Source organism: Bombus flavifrons, chromosome 6 (genome assembly GCF_040668555.2).
Source record: "Bombus flavifrons isolate JBK064 chromosome 6, iyBomFlav1_principal, whole genome shotgun sequence".
In the NCBI taxonomy this organism is placed as follows: Eukaryota; Metazoa; Arthropoda; class Insecta; order Hymenoptera; family Apidae; genus Bombus; species Bombus flavifrons.
Window position 1 is genome coordinate 3,289,056 of NC_138447.1, and position 15,285 is coordinate 3,304,340.

A 15,285-nucleotide genomic window follows, 5' to 3' on the forward strand; every position below is an offset into this window, starting at 1 on the left:
AACCTCTGAATGGTCGGTATTACAGAACACGTGACGCGATACCTTATAAGATGTCAGGTCCATTTTTATCGCTTTTGACGGTTGAGTTGAATATATGGAATTCCTATATTTTCTGCAGAAAACCACAGAGGGCGTAAGAAACACTCTGAGATTTTTCTAGTTCGGCACGTGTAACTACCGACGAACTGAGATATAAAGAGGCATGAAGTCTCATATAATGAGAAATAAAATATTCCGTTTGAATAAAAATCTTGTAAATCATATAAATAGATCGTCTGATTGGTCAGCTCTTCAAAAAAGCTAGAGGTATATATAGAGAGATGAAAAAGAGATAGTTAACACGTACATGCTTTATTGCAAAATGATGATTTTCATTTTTTAAAACTTTTGCTGTATACAAAAGTGACGATTACATTCAAGTTCATATACCTTTCAAATCTGAGTACTCCATTATCAAAATATAAAAATTCAGGATTTATTGCGGAAATATTAGAAACGGGTAAATTTAAGCAATGTAGATAGCGTCTTCCGGTTGTTCTTCAGTTTCGTTCATAAGATAAGATTTCTGAGAATTAATCCAGGGTATGAAGGATGACACTCTCGTGTATACATCAGGTTTGCCAACGGCACAAGGTTGTCCAAAGGAAACGACACCGATTTGTACATCATCGTGGATGAGTGGACCGCCGGAGTCACCCTGGAATTCGAAAAGAAAAGATTAGTCGTCAATTAAATGTTCATAAGGTTGATATTTCACCGAACGAAAGAAGTCTTAGAAATTCCAGTATTACCGATCTCAATTTTTAAATTCGTATTTGGATGAAAAAGTATACATCGTTCAAATACAAAGTGTGTTAAATATACTCACGTGGCATGCACCTTCTCCAACTTTGGTGTATGTGCAGATGTGGGAACTTTGAACTCTCCAGTGGGCTTGCTTGCATTTTGATTGGCTTTCGACGAGCAAGTTGATGTATTGCAAGTTGTTTGGTGATTTTCCTCCGAGCTGTAAACGAAATACATGTTAAATGTATCATTCGGATAGAAAAATAAACTTAATATGATTTTTATAACTAAGCTCTGAATACTTTCGAATACGAGAATTCTAAATTCCGAGGTTTCGAATTTCTTAACAAGACATTCTTTAATTATTATAATTTCAAGTAATTGTTGAAACGGCTATGTTTCGAACTTACTCTGGTAGTTCCCCAGCCGGACAAAATGCAGTTTGATCCTTCATAAGTGTTGCTACCGGTTGCCAATTTGATTGATTTCACCAAGTTGTTGAACTCGATATTTTGGTTCACGCGAATCAAAGCTATATCGTTAAGAAGAGTGTTCAAGCTGAAACCCTTATGCGCAACGGCCTTTTCCACTCCGTAAGACTGTCCATTTGTATTCAGTTGATTCGTTCCAGCGTGGACGGTAATACTTTTCAAGTTGTTCAGTCTATAAGACCAACATGTTCCATTGATTTAAAATTTTCAGCAATCAGTGATAAACTTGAAGCTTAGTAAGATATTAATAAATATATGACAGCAAGCGATGATACTTTTGTAAATATATTTTAATAAATATGATTTCCGTGTATCTGCTTTGTTTAACAGCTTCTTAATTTTACTATTCTTTGTGCACTAAATTTTATAGTACATACCCTTGGACACAGTGAGCTGCGGTGAGAATGTGACGTGAGTCGATGATGGAGCCACCACAGAAGTGGCTTCCGCTCTGTCTCAGAGACACTTGGTGGGGAAACTTGCCAACTGGTGCGTCTTTGCCACCGACAATTTGGCCTTCAGGGAAGCCTAACCAAGACAAAATCGTAGTAAGATTGCTGCATTCCTGGTTTCATACAGCTTACTTTTGTCATAAGTCTTTCATAAGTCTCACTTTTGTTTAGTCACCGTAATCGTTTGTGTACCGCGCACTCGGCTAAACGAGTTGAGAAAATTGAAATTATCGAAATAAAGAGTTGCATTGTGCGAGTAAAGTAGAAAACGATCCTTTAAACTTCCTAAGACAATTTCATTTAATTCCATAAACTTTCATTCACTTTCTACCGAATTTTATTTCCATTCTCAAAACATTTGGTAACAATTGAATTAACTAATTACTTTGACTTGCTTAAGGCGTGAAGGCTATATTTAAGATATAAATATAGTTAGTATATAATATAGAGTATGTAAGGAAATTCAATGTTGGACATATATGAAGACTTTGAAAGATTTTTTTTCGGTTGTTATTACTTACCAAATGCGGCGACTGCAAGGCAGAGCACAAATGAAGCGCTTAGAGTGAACATATTGCTAAGAAGATTCACAATACTGTGATTGGCAGAAACTGTATCGATCACTTTATATACATTCCGAGGTCATACATCGCGTTGATAAGGATAAACAAAATATTAGATTTTTATCAAGAACGAAAATAAGCGCAACCAGAGAGAATGACGTTCGAGATACGTGAAATCCCAGTAGCTTTGATTATAAAGACAAGATAGTATCGATATCGTCAACTATCGGTTTTCTGCTTTTTTATATGTTCTTTTCATTAGAAGGAGGAAACGATTAATCTGATAACGGATATAAACTCGATACCGTTAAGTTACTACTTCTTTAATGGATATCACGTAGAAATTTCAATTGATAATACACGCCAATTGATCGAATTTCAATCGATATCTTTAATCTTTTAATTATTGCCTCTTGTGAAACGTACGCTCAATCGATTGTTTAATTTAGATATTAATAGGCACTCGAGCGAGGCGTAAAATAGAAATTTAATTGACATTCCTTGATAAAAAAGAAATTTCCGCAATAATTTTCGAGTATTTCTTGACGTAGGTACAAATAATTCTAACAGTGTTACGACATTTGCAATTATTATTTTGCTCTATTCGTTTTATTAAACGAAACATATGATTAATTGCTTATAAGGAAATGAAATTTTATTCTCGATAACTTCTACTCTCCAAATTTTGATTTTTATTCAAAGATATTTGGAACGTTAGACTTGGGAAATAAATTGTAATAGTAATGATTACAAGGAGTTAAATATGAATTATGGTGATCAATTTTACGGTCTATTGTAACGATCAAGACCAAAAGACTAAGCGAGATTGTTCAATTTCATTTTCTTATTCTTTCCAAACTCCTGGAACACTTTCATCTTGTTCATGCGCAACACGCCAGGAAAAAACTTTGTAATGAGCGAAACGAGCGGAGGGTCGATGTTTGCAAATCATTAGTACGACGGCAAGGGCTAAGGGCTGGTACTTTGGGACAAGGGTCGAAAGTCTGCGCTATGTCTTACAGGTAGATATGTACTCGTATTATTACGAGTCGTATCTAAGACGTTTGCTTCGCTTCACTAATTATAACGTTTGTTCTGGGTATCGTAATGCAGTCGTGTTTAAAATTCTCGATTACTGTTTGTAGATATTAACTAGCGTATGAAACGACCAAGATCTAAATTCGTGCGCTTTTGCATAATATGTTCGTCGAATAATAGAATTACAGTCGAACGAAGAATAATTTTTGCATGAAGATCGTATTCGAAAAGCATGGACACGATCTTGAAGAAAACGCGACTCGAGAAAGTGAAAGTCTCGATCGACGCTTAATAAGTCGATGGTTATTTAATTTAATTTCAATTTAATTTCATTAAGAAAAAGTTAATGAGAAAGATGGCAGTGAGTAATTTCGTTCGTTGTGTATTCTGCAAATGAATATATCTTAGCGTTCCTGGTAATTCTCCGAGCATCCAGAGGGGATTTCGCGTCCCTAAGGACCAGAGAAGGCGATTGCGAATAACAAGAACCCTTCGTCTATGCCACGAGTCTTGATCCTGTTAACGGGATCATCCGAGCGCCGCTGATACAGTGAAAGACCGTGAGATAAAACCAAACTCCCTTGGACCTTTCTCTCTGACTGTGTTGTTTCGAGGTCACTGGATCAATTCAGAGAAAACCGTGTTTTTCTCTTCTCGGCAGTTTTCCGTTTCAGACGTTTCTCGACGAAGCGCGTCTGGCGCGGATTACTTAGACTAGCGTAAGTACGTTTTGAATTGAGAAATATGCTGACACAGAGAAACATATTTTGATCGTGTTATTTATTGCGAGTACAATTTTAGATAAAAAGAATAGAATTGTAGTCGAATATCATAATTAAACGTTTACTGGCTTCAACATGTATCATTAAGAAGAAAATTTTACTGCGCGAGATTGAAAAAGATTTTGGAAAATGTAAAGTAATCACAAGTAGTAACGGCGTATGCGTTCGAATATTCGTAGGAAGGTTTGCAAATCAGATTTCCCGGCGCTAGGCCGATTCGTAATGCTCGGTCACCGTATTTACATATGCATATCATTTGTCGTATCGCAGGGGAGAAAGCTCTGTACTGGTAATATCCCAGAGGACTCTCCATATATCCAAATCGCATTACTGCGCTGCCCATTTCGTGCTAAGGTACGTCACGAACGATTTGATATGCGTGCGCTATAACCGAGTTAACAATCCGCCATGACAGATGGTGATTCGGACGATTTTCCTACTCTCCGTTTCGATCGACGAGTTTCCGGTTCTCATCAGCGTCAGAAACTCGATAGTTGGTTTTCCTGTAAAAATAAATTGCTAGATTAGTAGGTGATTTAAGTAAAGATGTATGAATCAGGTAAATATTTTTCAAAACATAATATTTGTCGAATGCGCAATATGTCAGTGCTGAGAATGCTAATATTTCTATTTCGAAACTTTGTTCGTCAGGTTATAGAGTATGGTAGGTATAACTCTGCTGTTCAATAAGACATTCGCAATATTTTCATAAAATAATTTTTAATAGGCTTCAATAACACGCTCTGAAGCCGACGATAACGACGTTATTTCAATGAATCGTATACGTTTTTTCCCTTCTTTTTAATATTTTCATCCCTGGCTCGAATTCCCACGAGAATCTGAATTTCCGTGCTTTTCCGAAGAAAGATACCGTCGCTAGGAAAATGTATCCTGGGACCACTACCTTCTTTGCGTATAGTCTTTTATCGCATAAAAAAGGTGTAACAGACGCCCGCGAGCGTCACGCAGGAAAACGATTTCAAAGATTGCTGGCTCTTGGACGGTAAAATCCCTGTTCTCCACCCTCAATTCGCGCTCAAATTCCTCGAAACGGACGGACGAATGGACGGTGGCGAGAGAGTTTCTTCGACTTTTTCTCCATTGTCCACTCGCCTGCCTTATACTTAAAAGCAAGATTTTTACAGCGCGGGTCAGGCGAGGCTTGCTGCTGGTGTAATCACTGTCGAAAAATTGCCGAACATCTTTTGGTTCAGAGAGAAACGGGTGGTGTGTCGAGAGATCGATGGGAATCTCCAAGTTGTGGGTGCGACGAACCAAAACCAAAGGCACATCGTTACACACTGGCCAGCCGCAACGAATACTTTTGAGTGGGCGATGGTTATTTTTATGCCTCGTAATTATACATTCTTTTGGCCGTTGCCTCGAACTTTTAGGGTTACATTTAGACCGAACAAAACCGACAGCCACGATTTTCACGCGCGCCTCTCCCACGATCCGGAGGAACCGCGACGCGTCGTTTCGCACCGCGTCAGAATCAGGATATCGGCGTTGTACTCTTCTTTCGACAAGCGGTGCTTCCTTTTTCTCTCCTTATAATAGGTCTCAAGATTTCCTTTGGTCTCGACTGGCTTTTTGCGCTATTATAATGTCGTAACAATGCCGGAAGAGTTACAAATGGTCGAGGTAAAAGATTAACGGTTGTATCAAGGAATTTCAACAACAATTTTTTACGTCTTACGTGATGATTGTTTTAACTTTTGAACATTCTTTCTTTCATTTCCTGAGATTGTATCTATCGTAACAAATCCCGGATTGTTCCTTGTTGTAAATTGTAATTATGGAAATAGATGTTTAAGAATAACGTTACAGTTACTTAATTAATAAATGATAAGATCAAACTATCGCATTTGTTGATAAAAATTAATGATATTTTTCTTTTGCTTTCCTACTTCAATCGTTAAGAATTATAACCAATATTTATTTCAAGGAGTGATCTAGATATCGAAAAGAACTGTCACGAGTAACTTTCAATAACGTATTAAAAAATGATAGTTTAGAAATAAAATTGCGAAATTTTATATCTCTTGCTTGAAAAATTATACACGATACCCACAATCTTTTAAGTATAGATGTCTATAAAAGTCTGTAAAGATAAAAAGATCGATAAATATGCATTGATCGTCCTCTTCCTCGATAGTCTTCGACTGTTTCCAAACGAAACGCTTAAATTTCTTAAAACGCCAATCGAAAAGATCGACGATGATAATGTACAATCATTGAAAAATCTACAAAGCTAGATTACGGGTTTCGTGATTAGCATCGCCGTGTTAGCTGTGAGCGATAACGCGACAGTCATTATCGTAGCCGTGATTTTGAGATGATGATGAAGCAACTTCATTGATAAACGCCCGTACACCGTATTTGAACATACTTACACGGAGTACGATAATAATTGCTAGCGTATAGAAGCTACCCTATGTTTACGGAGGACCTACTATTAGTGCAAACACGTATTATCCGTTCGGTTGTTCTCCCGTTTATGGCTGGTAAGTGATTTCAACCACGAACACCTGTAGAAAGTGCCGACAAATTGAGCATTTACGGACGCGAAGAAGACGTCAACTGGAGAATAACGTCTTACGGTTACGGGAATTCAAAAATCACAATTTGAGTATATTAAATGTCTGCAGACCATTTGATGACAACAACTAATTCGTTTTCCCTTCTTCTGCTATGTTGATTAATTCTTAACCCTTATGTATGCAAGCAAAATGCTGTGGTCGTGTAACAAAAGTATAAGTAAGTTTGGAGCCTCGATATTTAAAATTTTCGCATAAGTGACCCAAAGAATGGGAATCTGAAGCGATTTTGTGATATTTTCATAAAAAAAATAACAGAATCGTAAAATAGATATAATTCATCGCACATCTACACGCGCTCTGTTACATTCTGTATGACGATATTGAGGAACGTTGCGCAAAAACGCGTTTCATGGTCGATCCGTTCGATCGAGAAAAAAGACGAAAGCTCGCACACATATCGCGTTGATGAGTGAGCCGACCGACAATTGGAGATCGTGATTAATGGACCGACCGGTGGATGATCGGTACATGCCAACGAATCCGGGGACCGCTTAGCGTGAAATTTACCTGATGAATTGTTCTCACAATTATCATGATCTACGGGTCTGTGGATCCGAGAAACACGAAAGTCTTGGCTGGTCTGCTAATCTTTCTCCGGCGAAGCCTTCACTTTGGCCCTTAGCATCCCCTCCGTCTCCTTTGCCTCCACTACCGCCTTTTACCATGGTAGGGGCGGTCAGCTCACCCACACTCGTTGCTTATAAAGATACTCTACTACTATTCTACGACGTAGAAGGCGGCTAGCTGGCAGAAATCTCAGAAATTCTTACGTCGATCGAGAAACTATAATTATCTTTCCGGGCTATATGGCATGCAGTGAGTAGTAGGTACATAAGAAAAAACTCCACGGCAACGCCGACGCGTTGTCCATTTTTTCTCCCACGATCGAGCGTGTCTGTCGTCCAGCTTGGTCACGGAAGGAACCGCCGCACCGTGATCGAGGCAAGGAACTGTTGTTCGCCTTTGGCCGGATTACGCTAGAACACGATATATAGTCAAAGTTTGGTATTCTAGGAAGTAACTTTGTTGGTAACGAGGAAATTACGTTATCGAGACGTAGGCAGTATCTTCCATATTGCTTTTTTTCCAACAATTTATCGTTTTACTTGATTGTAATGTTTGCGAGAGTAGTTGTGCGAGTGTAAGTTGGTTGGAGTGTTTACAATCCAGTTCTTTGAATCGTTCAAACGTTATATGTATTTTATGTAAGTATTTCTAATATTATGAAGTCTATTTTATGATTAATTGAAAAGTACGTTATGAAAAATTATCGTACTACGATAATTTCTAGCCTAGAGCTGAGCGTGCTAGCAGAGGTAAAATTTTCGTGATCCAGTATAAGGGGGCCATTTCGAAGGAATGCGCCATCGTGGGGGAAGGGTTGCAACTAGACAGGCTCGCGGTTCCTCTGAAAACGCTTTGCGAGATTGCAGAAGAATTTTGGACGTCCGCGAGACGTGATTTATGGAGGACTTTCGGCCGAGGTGGAAATAACTTTAACCGCTGTTGCCGTGATCACAGTCACGGTGATTTTATCTAATCAGCGGTGCGTTATTACCACGGATTAACGAAAGTGGCGCGAATTAGCCGCCACAGAAATAGCGATTGCGTGCTCAGATACCGATTCCTCATCTCTTTATGTTTTGCGTATGCTCACCTTTTATCTCTGAATCAATGATCAGGCAAGTTTAAACAGATTCTAAAAATAAAGAAGGAATCAAATTTTGAGTTGCATATTTAAATCTAATCACGATGATTGTTTAAATCTTATCAATGTTGTATTAAAATTATACATCGGATTTGCGAAGAATTAACGGCAGATCATCTAATTAAATGTCAGTTGAAAGATTTATTGATACAATTGATCCGATGTACCTACATGTACGATGTAAAATGGGAGAAAAATGTACGTGTTCGATGAAAATAGGTAAAGAATTCTTACGATGAATCGACTGTTTGTTTAGTATTTAGTTATTTATGTTATTAAATTATTGATCGTTTAGAAGTTTGTAGAAGTATTTCAAAATAAATGCTTTTTGTTAGTTGTGCATTAGTCGGAAATCAAATGAATTCTGAAGTGAAATAAACAATGATCTATCTATCTATTATCATCAATCAACTTCAAATCCCGTTCAAGTCGTAAAAATGAAAAAGATCGAAACCAAATAGTCCTATTGTCTAATCTTTTCATCACGCAACAATTAAAACATTTCAACGTCGATTTCTTATTTCACAAAGTCTCGTTTTTATCTGTCTTATCGCCTTAATCAGCCAAGTTTCGTTGTATAGGAAGTGATCGTAGGAATTTCTTAACGGTCCGATAACAAGAGTTCCCATTATGCACGAGGATTGATTGTTGCTCGGCCATGGGAGCGACCAGGCTACTTCATTTAAAGTAGAGTGTCACGCGGATAGCCGAAATTAGGGTTATAATCCCCCCTGCGCCATCTGATACGCGTCTCCCTTGGCCTCACCCCCGTGCTCATTCCACTTGCTATTTACCGATAGTATTTTAACCCTCGATTTGTCGTCAACAGCTTTCGGGAGTCCATTGGGAATCTCGCCGCCTAGTTTTTGTCTGCCAGCCACGGGAACGACATGTGTCGATTATCGTCGCTAGACGCTTGGTACCGGAGGCGGCGAATCTTCGCTCGAGGTATCGATAATTTGTTTCTTGCGTTACACGTATTCCAAGCCCCGGCGTAATTACCACATACGCGTACCAATAGCCGTGACGTTACACCTAATAGCCGGTGTTTTCGGCCGTTTCGATGTGCGACTCTGAGAAATACGAGATCTCCTCAATGATAAATGATATTCAATAAATAGTTCCGCTTATCCTTCCTGGCGACCAGCTGTAAATCTTCCTCTGCGTCCTTGCGGCGTTCCTCGCTTCCTTGAATGTTCCCTTCCCGATAAGAGTTTGACCGAATGATTGAGAATAAATGACTTCGTGTTTGATATCATGCGTTCGAATTATTTATTTCCGAAAATGATAGCTTGTAGGAATGAAATGTAGAATGTGGGCAAGAAACGAGTTAGGTATATAATTTCGGAAAAATGTTATCATTAAAATAAAAACTCCGTATATATAGAAATATCATACTACGAAGAAACGGGCGAGGTACCTACGTTATAAAATAAATGTCATATCAAACAGTACTATAAGTAGAATTGTTTGCTCTTGATATGTATGTATATCTACTTACGTACTATTTCAACGAGTTCAATTGTTTGATATCTCGAAGTACCGCGAGTATCTACAAAAAATTCCACTACTGTTTCATTCTGTTCACTCTATTGTCTTCGAATATTTTACAACAGCTCTATTATAAGGAAGTGTTAATTGTATGAAATTATACTTTCCTACTATCACAATTTGGGAAATATAAAAGTCTCTACAATAATTCAAATTTCGCGTAAAATTAAATCTTCAAAAAACATAATAACACAATCGAATAATATTGTTAATCTCGATGTTTGATATTACCTACACATCCTTTGCAACATTTCTCCAAGAGCAAATGAAGACGAAATCCTTGGAGTTTCTCCGCAATTTTGTAATGTTGTCTTGCATGGTACGATCGCAAGGTATATTGCTACATTTCATACAGGTGGAGTATGCAAAAGGAATACCGAGAAACGATTTCGAAACGACGAACAGGAGGAGAACAAAGAGAACGTCACGGTTGATATGACCCTAAGCGGGTATCGATCGCTGTTCTTTCTAGCGGAGCGGGCGCAACCGGCCAGGATATTTTGATAATTCCCTTTTTTGAGCGCGATACTCCACAGCGTGTAATGCGGAAGAGATCAAAGGCGTCAGTAGCACCTGTCCTCTAACCCCCGTCTTGTCATCCAGCAGAATTACGCCAGCAGGCTTGGGATCCCAACGGATTCTTTCTTTCCCTACCTATGCTTTCTCTGGTTTCTCTATCTTCCTCTCCTTATTTCGCTCGGAATTCTCCTCCGCTCGAAATTTTTCTTTCGTTTTCTCTGTATTTCTATTATCGTTATTCTTCCGTCCCCTTGTCATCCCTCTTTCGCGACCTTTCTCCGATTTTCGTCCAGCGTCTCCGATCTACTCTTCTTTCCATCAACAGATTCCTTCCATCCAACAGATTGTCTGTTTCTGTCTGTTGGTACGTGCAACGGTTTGATCAACCTTTCCAAACGAAAAAGAGATTGTCTTCGTTAGATGTATTTTGCGTCCCCCGGCTAACGCTACCTGGATCAAACTGCAATTATCTTTATTGCGTGAGCACCCGCTGGCGTTACTCGTCCAGTACTTGCAGTTCTTTTATTCACAGATGCTCGTGGAATCAGTTGTCACCGTATACGCTTTCGTCAAAGGATTTCGAAAATCGAAATTAAACGATGCTCCATGAGTGAAAGTGAATGGAGTAGGTCGAAGAAGAAAGAATAAGGAGCGATTAGAAAGCAAGTTTGCAGAGTAAATTATAGATCCCATCGAGCTTTCAAAGGGATTCAAAATTATAGATGAACGATGTTTGATTCTCGTGAATCACTAGTGACGGTCACCGGAAGTAAACTATTCATCAAACGAATGAAGTGATATATCAAGTATTTGCTGTTTCGAAATATTTCATTATACGTGGAAAGCAAAGTGGAAAGTTTCAGGATTAATTAAACATCTCGAGAGAGATGCAATGTTTCCGTTCTGATACAAATTTCTATAGAAATACATACACGATTTTCAGTCTACGGAACGAGTCGATCAATCGAACCGACGGAAATGGAAGGGGATACACAGTGTTTCTTTTCGGCGACGGCCCGATAACGTTTACACGCGAGCTGATAATAAGGTCGGTGTGTATGCTTTTTACGTTGAAATTACGAAGCGGGCTCGCGTTCTATTTCACTAGACAAGATCTTCTGTACCACCCGCGAGCTAACAACGCGGGATTCGCCGTACGTCTTGTGCGCTAACATTTGTACAGCGCATTGACAAAGACGTCGGGGACTCACGGTGCCACAACTCGATACATCGACGAGTTCAAATAACTTCAGCAAGCATAAGTCATCCGTAAAGCCCGAGGCCTCGTGGTCGGGCTACCCTAGAATTATCGCTAAACGTTATTGCTTAGCCTCCATAGATCTTGTGTATAAAATGCTAGGTTATCCTTACCGTTTATGTGCGGTTAGAAGCGAGGGTGGATCTATGTCGGTCTGGGACGAGTCTAGAATTTCGTTGAATCATTTTGACCGTCGTTCCTCGCGGATTTAGGCGATGCCCTTGTTATGCTTTTAGTTCTGGTATTTTGCAACATCGTTTATTTCATTAAACTATTTTAGGCTTATGCCTGTAATCATTGAATTACTGATTTCAACGCATCTAGCGAGTATCTCTGATATTAGTGTTTTCGTTTTCAGAGTTATCGATAACATTTGATTTTCCATTTTTACGTATCGTTTTACAGAATATCAAATATTTAGATACGTAAAAATTCTGCTGTATTTCCCAGTTTTTGTTGCTCTTCTAAACTTCCGGCTCCTTATTCGCAACAGAGGCGAGCAATTAATGTTGTTAAACGCGTTAAACGATCGTGTCATCATTATGTGCTTCGTGGTCATTCTCTTCGTTCCGTGGTAAATGATATAAAGCATGGGAACGCTTTAGAGCCTGCCGCGAGACATTAACTCGTTTTTCATCGTTTCTTTTTTCGGAAGCACGTAAAGAGACGATAGAAATTCACAGGAATGGACGAAGAGAACGTGGAAGCAGAGAAACGCAGAAATGGAGAGAGAGGGAAACGTATACCAAACGAAACAGGTCGCTTTGTTGTTAAACGGCAGGAGTTGGAGGGTATAATTCACCGTTGTAACAGACTTTGAGCACCGTTACGTACAAAGATCAAAGCCAGTTAAACCATCCGAACTCCCTGCCAGCCAGAACTATGATATTTTGACGTATTTAATGTTCGTTTCTTGTTAAATGCTGCGTTGATATTAACCGAGAGCGGGCGTGCGTTAACAATTCACCTATCTCGGTTTCTATAATGATACGTTACACGCGAATCGTTTCTTTCGATCTACAACAAAAGTCTATTGACATTTATACGAAATCGTGACGAAAGATTCTGTAAGAGCTATCGCATCACGATAAATCTCGTTGACACGTACTGCTTTAGATAGCTTTAGAACATTTTTTATAAGAATGTAAGTTCCTTTGATAGAAATCAGGAAGTTCATTAAAACTGATAAACTTCAATAATGACAGTTTGTGAGAGTTTTATGAATTTGTATAGACGATTATAATGGCAAACTGTTTACAAATTCTTTCTTCAAACGATTATATTAATGTACTGTAAAGATAGTTTTTGTATGAAACTTTTGTATGAGAACATAGTTATTTCTTTGTTTCTTTTTCATCATTTTAATGAACCAATAGACAAATAGAAATAGTACAAGCATATATGGTATTGGTTGTTCCGTTGGTCTGTTTTGATTTCTTTGTACAGTTACGAAAATTTCGCATCCTCTTTTTCTTAATATAATTAAATAAGTTCGAATTTGAATTGTATTAAACTTTGCAGATAAAATGTGGATCGTCCGCTGTAATATTATCAGTTCGTATATCCCAAAATCCAAGTATTAATCAATTATGTTTTAACGTCGTACCTACCAATAATTTACCCACGATGGTAAGATAGAAAGGGGTTCCTCATGGGATATATGAACGCTGTAACCGAGGAAGACATTCTGAGTGATTGTGGTTACGGCGATCTTGACATCTTCTGGAAATCCTCGCCGCTTTTCATCTACATTTGTTTAAGAACAGATTTATTTTACATTGACGTTGGTCGAGGTGATCTTCAACCCTTCAATTTTTGACAGGGAATAAAAATCGGTTGAGTCGTAATCAACTTATCAACTTTCTTAAAACTCGTGTCACGTACTATCAAAGCATAATTGGTACATATAAATGATTTCGTCGCGATAATTGTTAGATGACTATTACGAAGATAATCTTTTACTATAAAATCTTCTACTACTATAATATAAAGTCTCCTTATAATAAAAGTGTATTGGAAGATTCACACATGGAATTTATTTAACAATCCTTTATTTTAAAAAATTCAAAAAGAGTTGTGAAAAATTTTAAAAACATATTTGTACGTGATTATCCTTCTATTACACAAATAAAAGATATAAAAATAGAAGCTTCCCTGACTAACAACCTTCAAAACAACATGTTGCTCGCTGCAATAGATTTTCCAACGACTTTTGTAACAATTGTTTTCGAAAAACAGTTTGATACGTCTTTATGCTGTTGTTTTGAGTTATCAAATAAAGTTATTAAATTCCATATTCCACAAGAAGGAGATTACCGCGGATAGATTTGCTTTGTGGTGCACTGGACTGTATGATTACCGAAGTTTGGAGGCTACAGTGGTCCAGACATTTCATGGGCACCATTCACTTCAGTGGACAAAGCTACACGTTATTTGTTCATAGTCTACGTGGAAATATTCTGTTCGAAGATTCTCACCATTCTGGCTATTGCTGTTGTAACACCTGAATAGCCGTCTAATCAAACACTTGAATAATCTCAATCTTTTTTCATGAATTTGTATTATATTAAAACTACCTAACAACGAAGAATCGGAGATAATGAAATAAATAATTATTAATGCCTTAATGCCTAATGTTTTAATGCCTTTTAAGTGGTTAATTAATGTTTGTTTGGTAAAAATTCCGTACGAAATGCAGTTTAAGTAAAAGACTATTGTGAATTATTTAAAAAAAAACATTAATTTTCCAATCATATTATGTGCGTATATATATATATTAGTAGAACTTAACTGGTAAAAATACATATGATAAGGTTCCATAGTATGATCGAAATATCGTTTCCAAAAGGGTGTACGATACAAGTAACGATTATGATCAGTTTAAGTGTAGGTTAAGCGACTTCCGTCATCATTAAATCAGTCGTGAACGAAACGGGGTCAGCTCCAGGGTACAAAAGGTGTATCGAGGTTCGACAAGGGATCCAATCTACGTTCAGTTGCATTTTACTTACAACTCTATCCGCCCTACTTAATCGTTACTTTTTATCCTTAACGTTAACACATTTGTGTTATAACTTTGTGTTAAATGCAATCTTTTCCTTCAACTTACATGTATTGCATACTTCATAAACTCACTTTCTTTACATTTATATATCACATTTGAACGATGCCTGTCTAATAGATCATCGAAAACAATCGATAATTGGATCCTAATGTAATATTAATCGCTATAATCTTTTGCTTTCGTAAGGTTTGAAGATATCGTTTTCGAATTCAGGGTGGGAAGCATAGGTACAGGTCGTGATTTACGATTTACTTACAACGAGAAGAAGGAAAATGTAAAATCAGGATTTTCGACAGATGGCCGGAATCTCAGACCTCGGGCCGTGAATACGCGGATAGTAAAGGGAGCGCCAGACCTCACAATTTTACGCCCCCGGCGGACCGCCGATGGAAAAGTTGCGCTCTGAGTGCTCCGGCTTGCTTTTTTGCTCTGAGACATTCGTACCAGCTCGAAATTTTCGAAACATTTCC

At 38.1% G+C, this 15,285-nt stretch overlaps 1 protein-coding gene across 1 annotated transcript; it reads right to left on the reverse strand.

Moving 5' to 3' along the window:
- Positions 1 to 335: 335 nt before the first annotated feature.
- LOC138180689 (chymotrypsin-1-like) lies at positions 336 to 2,363 on the reverse strand. Its single transcript, XM_069114759.1, has 5 exons — positions 2,251 to 2,363; positions 1,655 to 1,805; positions 1,197 to 1,449; positions 869 to 1,006; positions 336 to 697 (listed from the first exon to the last, which is right to left on the reverse strand). Exons 1-5 carry the CDS (start codon positions 2,300 to 2,302, stop codon positions 506 to 508), a joined length of 786 nt encoding a protein of 261 aa, XP_068970860.1. The 5' UTR covers positions 2,303 to 2,363; the 3' UTR covers positions 336 to 505.
- Between the last annotated feature and the right edge of the window lie 12,922 nt (positions 2,364 to 15,285).

What these genes read in the sequence shown, in the direction of transcription:
- LOC138180689 (XM_069114759.1), bottom strand. Translation starts at nt 2,302, where the DNA reads ATGTTCACTCTAAGCGCTTCATTTGTGCTCTGCCTTGCAGTCGCCGCA. An exon ending in CCTTGCAGTCGCCGCATTTG is followed by an intron (nt 1,806 to 2,250) that starts GTAAGTAATAAC and finishes TGTCTTGGTTAG; the next exon opens with GCTTCCCTGAAGGCCAAATT. An exon ending in GCAGCTCACTGTGTCCAAGG is followed by an intron (nt 1,450 to 1,654) that starts GTATGTACTATA and finishes TTGGTCTTATAG; the next exon opens with ACTGAACAACTTGAAAAGTA.